At 46.3% G+C, this 7348-nt stretch overlaps 1 protein-coding gene across 6 annotated transcripts in view; it reads right to left on the bottom strand.

The window, feature by feature from the left end:
* The window catches only part of RAVER2 (ribonucleoprotein, PTB binding 2), a 30752-nt gene extending 24863 nt beyond the window's left edge, over positions 1-5889 (bottom strand). For 2 of the 6 annotated variants that reach the window (XM_071749924.1, XM_071749923.1), the window contains exon 1: positions 5550-5828. In XM_071749924.1, coding sequence (XP_071606025.1) covers positions 5550-5723 — 174 coding nt within the window. In that variant the 5' untranslated portion in view covers positions 5724-5828. Of the gene's footprint in view, positions 1-5549 lie in introns of all 6 variants that reach the window. The other 4 variants (XM_071749925.1, XM_071749926.1, XM_071749928.1 and 1 more) reach the window with 3 other exon arrangements.
* Between the last annotated feature and the right edge of the window lie 1459 nt (positions 5890-7348).

Raw genomic sequence — 7348 nt, forward strand, 5'->3', positions numbered from 1 at the left:
ATGTTTTTCTCTGATCTTCCAGAGACACATCAGTGAGTTGGTAAGAGGAACACAATGGGAATGGAACTTAATGTCAGCATTTTGGGTACACGGGGTGGTATGCAAGCTCCATGAAAGGTGAAAGAGCCACAGAAGAGGTAACTTGAGAGATCAAGAGCAGAAATCAAACGAAAAGTTATAAAGAAAATCAAAAAGCATGTACATCCTAAGGCATGAGGGCTCCTCAGTACCCAGCAAGTGTGCCTTTCATGTCCAGTCAGTGTGACAGAGGACCAACTAAAACACAAAAGCCCCTTCTACTTAAACGTTGGCATACAGCAGGCTGGGAGAAAGCACTTCCTCAAATCACCACAGCTCATTAAAGGCTTTCCATCAAAAAAAGAATGAAGAAAAATTGTGGCTAATTCCAGGAGAAAAAGAAAAAAAGAAACAAACCCACAAAACCAAAGCCAAACCAGCCCACTAGAAATAGAATTGTGCTAAGCTGTGATCTGTCTTTTGATCAGGAACAGACACTGGTGAAAAAAAACCTGGATGGGTACATCATGTCCCAAAACACAAAATAAACCCTCATCCCAGATGGACTGCACCACTTTCTTATCCACACCTAAATGTTTCACCTTGCTTTAGATTCTCTCATGCCAAAGAAGAACCACAGGGTATTGAAATAATTATTCAGCCCTACTTTACTTCATGTCCTATATTAAAGTAGAACAACCCCTCTATAACATTTATCTCCTGGCCTCAGATGTTAAAGGAGAAGAGCAGAAATGTAATATGGTGGCATTTAAAGATAATTAAGCACACTTTAAAAAAATGGCTGAAAGCAAGAGCATCTCCCACAGCACTGCAAAGGGTCATCAAAAAGGGAAGAGCCCTCCTTGGTCAGCTAATTTTAGTGGTGAAGACTGGAGATTTTGCTACAAATCTCAGTAATGATTTGCAAGGAAGACAGACCAAGGTCTGTTCTTGCTAAGAGCAGTTCCATGGGGTCCACACTGGCATGCCAGGGGTACAAGACTGATGGTTATGTCACAGTTATGAGCCTCTGGCACTTAACAGACATAAATAAGGAACCACTAACAGTGAAAAAGCAATGACTTGGGGGAAAACAAAACCAATTCCAGTCCACTGGGGTCATTACAAAAACCAAACCAAATAGAGACTGACTTGCCATACAGTACTCCAGCAAACAAAACTTCTCATTTAGTGAAGTACAATTTCACTTACACTCTGATTATCTCTATGTTCTTGGCATCTCCTTACCAATAAAGGAGAGGAGTTATTGTTTCCTTCCCTTCCTCTGCCCAGAGCAGCCCTCCTGCCTCCCAGGGTCCTCAGAGCCATTTAATGATAGCTCAAGGGCCTTCAATTTGCAAGACATCCCTTTAACATGGCACTTAAAACATCAGATCCAACTGTTTCTTGCTACTGAAATGGATTAGCTGACTCAGCAGAGATAAGGACTCTTGGGCATGCACACACAACAAGGCAATCACAAGAGAAATGCAACCAAGACATTGCTAATTCCTTGCCAAGTGCTGACCAGAATGAGAGACTACAACCAAGCTTTTCCTTGTCTCTTTGTAACGATTCTTGATACAAACATCAGCCTACACACTTCACCAGATACTGATGCTGACAAGAACAAACCCACTACCTGACATTTTTCACAAAGACCACAACCAATGGGATGATCCTGGCTGTCTTACTGGAGGGCATCACATACCACTAGGATTTCTTGGCTCCTAATGAAGCCATAAAATGATTGCTCTGGTAAAACTACTGCCTCACTCTCACAAGATCTGCAAGTTTGAGCTGTTTGTTCTGTGAAGGCTGCAGGGAGGAGAGAGGGAAGCTGGTCTGGAGAGCACATCCTGCATGGGACATCTCAGATGTAAGCAGGGAAGCTCCAGGAGAAGGCAGAAGCCTGGTCCACACTGGGCACTCAATTATTTTTTTCAAGAGAGCAGCAGCATTATGTAAAAATCTGAAGTACATTGAGAATAATACCCAGGAACACCATATTCTCTGTGCAACCAGACCACACCTCTCCCACAACTTGGGTGCAGCAAGATCAGCCTGAGAGGATAAGGAACACCCCTGAAGTAGAACAAAATACTTTTAACAGAGTTCACATATAGCTACAACGATAGAAAAACGTGGGACTGAGGGAGGGAAAGCACATTAGTTAAAACAGGAGCTGATCTGGTAAGCTGTTTTACTCACAAGAGTGACCCAACTAAGAAGAAGCAGAGCAGTAACAAGTGCATTTCTATCTAATTTTATAGGTTCAGCAATCTGAAAAGTAAAAAAAAAGCTGCACTGATTTCATCTCCACATTTAAGAGAGGCCACAGCAAGAGCCTATGTCAATTCTTAGGTCATCAAATCAGAAATTTAATAATATGCACAGTTCAGGTATCGTGCTGGAGGAATCAGACAAGAAGGAATATGGGGAGCTGACTGGGAACTCTGAAAAATTTCACCATAATAAATCAGTAGAAAATAGGCTGACCTGCCAACTAAACAGTAAATGGAGACTTTGCCTTCAAGAGCAGAGAGAGCACTAATAAAAATGTTCACTGCAGATCTGTCACAAAGATTCTCTTCTCCCTGGCTGTAGTGACAGAACTGCTCCAAGACATATTAATCCTGCACATACTCTCTCTACAGCTTGAGCTACAAACTCCAATGCAAAAATTAATCTTCTTGACATAATTTTGACTTCATTTGTTCCCCTTTGGATTTGTTTCCTACCGACCCTCAAAGAAAAAAAGCTGGTAAGGGAATGCAGACTCATTTGGTGTGACAGACTGCGAAGTGCTTCCTTCAAGCTGTCCTTCCTCCTGAAAAACAGGCTCTGGCTTTCTGTAGGAACACAGATGTTGCCAAAAGCATTCAGAAAGAAATCCCACTTGCCAAGATTCAGACTTGGGCAACCTTTGCCCCTTAACAACAGCCACCCGGCACCCAAAGTGCTGAAGGCTTCAATATTTGTTTGGTTGGTTTCTAAGACTACAAACGTGTGGTACTTTGGTTTCTGGTTCAGAAATTTCATGGTTAAGGTACATTCTTTCAATTCATTGCCTCAAGAGCAATCCTTATTATTATTTTTTTAAAAATTCAGTTTAACCCAGGTGGAGCTTCCAAGGTAACAGCAGATTACAAGCACAGTAATAAATTTTAAAAGTTAATATGTAGCTATAACAGGGACCTACTTTCACCTCAAAAAAAAAATGGGAGTTTTGTTCTAATTTTGACTACGATGAACATTCTGACAAAACTGAACATCCCCACCAATCTGTGTCAGCAGAAGAGCCATTTCTTGTTTGAAAACTATTTTGATAAATCTTAGCCTCACTCTCTACATAGCAACAATGAATGACAGCAAACCCAGCTCCCCCTGATTAGAGATAAATAATTACATGTATGAAAACTATTCTGGAAGACTTTGTTGCATTTTAACCACATTCATCTCTTTCTTGATGGTACATATATTGGCCAGGTTAGCAATAGTTTATCAGATTTCACTGGGCTAACCAATCATTTCAAAAAGAAAACAGCAGGCAAAACACCTCTGCACAGTGTTTATCAAGGGTGTTCATTTCAAATAAGATATGTTAATGTTGGTGGTAATTTTTGGAAATGCATCACAGCCAAACACACAGGGATACTTAGCATGCTTGCCCACAGACATATTTCTCCCTTCCAAAACTGCTCCAGGACAGAAACTTTCTCCATACAGAACTATTCTGCCTTTACATGCCAATACCAGTAGCTCAACTAAGTTAACAATCAAAATTACATCTTTTGAAACTGTATTTCAGGATCTGTATATGATGGTACTGTTAAGGCCTAGTAACAGGTGCAAACCAGACCCTTACAGATGGAGAAAAAGGCATCTCAGTGCCACTTTTAAGTCATCAAAACATAACAGCAAACTTCCCAAATACCTGCGTGGCTGCCAAAGCTGACCTTCGTGCCAGTATTTCCCTGCAGAATTTTTTGACTAAGCAATGCCCAACTTGATGGGTTTCCATAGAGGTGAGCTGTGCTTTTTAACCAGCCCACCTGTGAAAATCATAAAGTACCCACTGTGTGCAACAGGAGAGGGTGACACAAGTGTTGGAGTGTTGGACAAAGTGATCCTGTCCCAGCTATCCTCAGCAAGCATCTTGTGATAGACCAGAAAGCCCTTTCTGTCAACAGTCATGCGTGATGGCTTCTTGAAGAGATGATGAAGATTAGCAAGGTTTTCCAAGCTGCAAGTTGGCTATTGATTAGGTCATTAGGCTGTTATAAATAGAGGTGAGGCTCGGTGTGTAAATCATCAGGCAGGATCATAGCAAAACTGTCACTTCTCAAACTGGGACTCCCTCCCATCACACCAGGGCAAGACCAAACAGAAGGAAGGGCACCACGTAGGTGAGGGTAAAACGTAAGGAAAGGCAAGCTTGGCATTCTGATCAAATTACAGTGATTGCTGAAAGATTCTCTCTGCAAGGAGTGGTCCCTTTCTGTTGAAATTATGGAGAAAATTATGAACCCTCACATGCTGCTCTTACCCGCGGGCAGTAAACTGCTTGTGCTTCAGGAGACACCAGAGTTGTTTGAGAACAAAAGCTGGAATTGCATTTTTTTTTTAATGCTCACTCATCAAGTTGAATATCTGGAGTTGGTACAGATCTGGTAAGTGGCTGTGCAGCTAAATAACTTCAAAATCTGACTCACATGCATTAGGTTTAGGAGTTCACCGATCTTCTCCTACGGACTGCAGTAATTTGAGAGGAATTTTCCTAAACCGCCAAGAGATTGCGGAAAAAACCACTTCCCCCGACTACCCACCGCTCACCTCAGGAATCAAAACCCCAAAGCAACCGCGTGTTTGAACCTTTTTTTTTTTTTTTTTTTTTTTAAGCTTTGCTTTTCCAGAGAAAGCGACGGCGCAGCGGAGCCGCCCCGCACCTGCCTGAGGCGCCGCCTCTGGAGCTGCGCTCAGGGCCGCTCCTTCTCCTCAGGAAGCGGCGCAATTAACGCGCTCATTAACCTTGCTCATTAGCACACCTGGCTGCAGACAGCCCCATCCCGTACACAGTACCCCGCACCCGGGTACGCTCCGGCTCGGGGCCCGCTCCCGGTTCCCCTAGGAGGGCGGGCAGGTGACCGCAAAGCTACCGGGGAGCCCCGTTCCTCTCAGCCCGGAGTCACCCCCTGAGGATGAGGGCGGCGGTTCCCGCCTCGGGGAGGACAAACTGGAGCCGCTCCGGGCAGGCACCGCGGCTCCCGGCGGTAACAATGCCGGCGGCCAAAGCGAGTGCCGAGAGGAGAAGCCCAAGAAGGGGTGGAGGAGAAAGGGAACTGCAGCCTCCCCCCTCCCCAACTCCTCCGGGAACAAGGGCAAACCCCGCACCGCCCTGGGGAGCCAGCCCCGTTTCAGCCGCTCCCTCAGCCCGGGACGGGTCCCCCACCCCCGGGCACGGCCCGCCCGAAGCGGGAGCACGGCCACGCCGCCGGGAGGCTGAGGGGAGGAGGAGGCGGCGGCCGTACCTGGCTGCTGCTCTCGGAGGGCAGGTTCCTCAGCAGGATCTTGCGCCTGTTGCTCAGCTCCCGGCGAGTGCTCGCCAGGCGCCTGGTCACCTCTTCGGGGTCCAGCGGCGGCAGCCGAACCCCCCGCGGCGGCTCCGCGGGCAGCTCCGCGCCGCGCTCGGCTGCTGCCGCCATCTTGCAGAGCACCCGAGCGAGCGGGACGGTGCGGGGGGAGCCGCGGCGGTGGGCGGGAGAGAGGGAGGAAGGGGGGAGGCGGGCGGCGGAGAAGCCGCGGGGCACGGTACGCCTCGGGCCACCGGCAGCACCGCCAAGGCCCCGCCGCACTCCCCGCCCCCGGCCCGCCCCGCGGAGTGGCCGCGCCCGCCGCCCTCTCCCAGTTCCCTTTCGGGGGAGGCTGAAAGCCGCTGGGCTCTGTGAGGGGGCTCGGCCTCGCTGCCAGCACCGAAAGAGGCGCCGCAACCCCGGGCCGGTGCCTCACGAGGCGGTGGGAAAGAGCGCGAATCCTCTGAGAGGAGAAAAGGGAGCGGAGAAAACTCGAGAGGAGAACGGAACGGCCTCGGGCTGCGAACTCCGTTTTTGGGGTTTTTTTTTTGTGTGTGTGGGGATAAAGGGAGATGAGAGGGTGAAATTCACCTCCGCAATAACGGATTTCGAGTCAAGAGTTCAGGGAAAGCTTGAACGCTCCTGAGAGTCTGGGGCTGTCCCCTGAGGGAATCCATCGCCGCTCGCCCCAAGGCCGCAGTTCGAGTGAACCCAAGTGCTGCCTCAGAGGTCAGCAGCCACGGGGGCCCAAGATGATCTCATTTCGCCTTTTATTCCTCCTCAGAAACATACCAAGCAAATTACAAAGCTTCCAAATGAGTGAAACGACCCTTGGGGGCTGCACTTGCAGCAGAAGTTACGCTCTGGTGGCAAAGACCACGTCATGGCGGACAGGCAGGTGACCGCCATGGGAAGGAACGAAGAGCAATGCCCCTGTAGAAGGAAAATATTTCAAGAAGTCACTATAAAACCTTTTAAACCCCCCTACTTTAAAATGTTTCACTGTGTTAGTCAGTACTTTTTAAAAAAAAACTTGTTTTTTCTCTTCTAAAATTCACTTCGCCTCAGTGCAGTTACTCACAATGCCATTTGCAACACAGTGAATTTAGCTCGGTATTGTCATCTTTGCTATAAATGAGTTAAGAATAACTTTAATATTTGTGTCCATTTTTAGATACGAAGCTGACCACAAAGAGAAAAAACCCAAATCTTAAAAAATAGTAGTCTTAAAAAGGAAATTGGAAGCACACTTTGAGTTATATTTGGTCCATGCGAGTTAAGTTCTTCTTGAGAAAATCTAATTTTGGATGATAAATCTTTACGAGCTTTAAAGTGCCATTTTAGAGACAGGATTACCAGTTAACAGCAAAAAAAAACACCACACAAAAGTGGTTTTAGAAGCTGCTTTGGTCCAATCCAAAGCAAGCAAGACTGCAAGGAATCTTGGGACCTTCACTACTTCTAAAATTAATTTTGAAACTACTGAGCAAGCAATAATCAAAGTTCTTTTTGGTGTATTATTAAAAATTGTCAGGGTTGGCAAGCTTCTGTTCAAGGGCTGCCTTTTCCCTATTTTTTTTTGTAGTTAAAATTCTTCCTCCTTAGTATTAATGAATTTTTGGAAATCAGGTGTGAAGGACATTTGTAAATCATTCATGTATTTGTGACAGGAGAATTTAAGAACTGCCAGAATCAGCTTGTCCTGAACAATATTAGCTTGGCCTTCATACTTAAATTATTTAAGAAAGAGGAACAAT

The sequence above is a fragment of the Heliangelus exortis genome, chromosome 8 (assembly GCF_036169615.1).
Source record: "Heliangelus exortis chromosome 8, bHelExo1.hap1, whole genome shotgun sequence".
Classification (NCBI taxonomy): Eukaryota; Metazoa; Chordata; class Aves; order Apodiformes; family Trochilidae; genus Heliangelus; species Heliangelus exortis.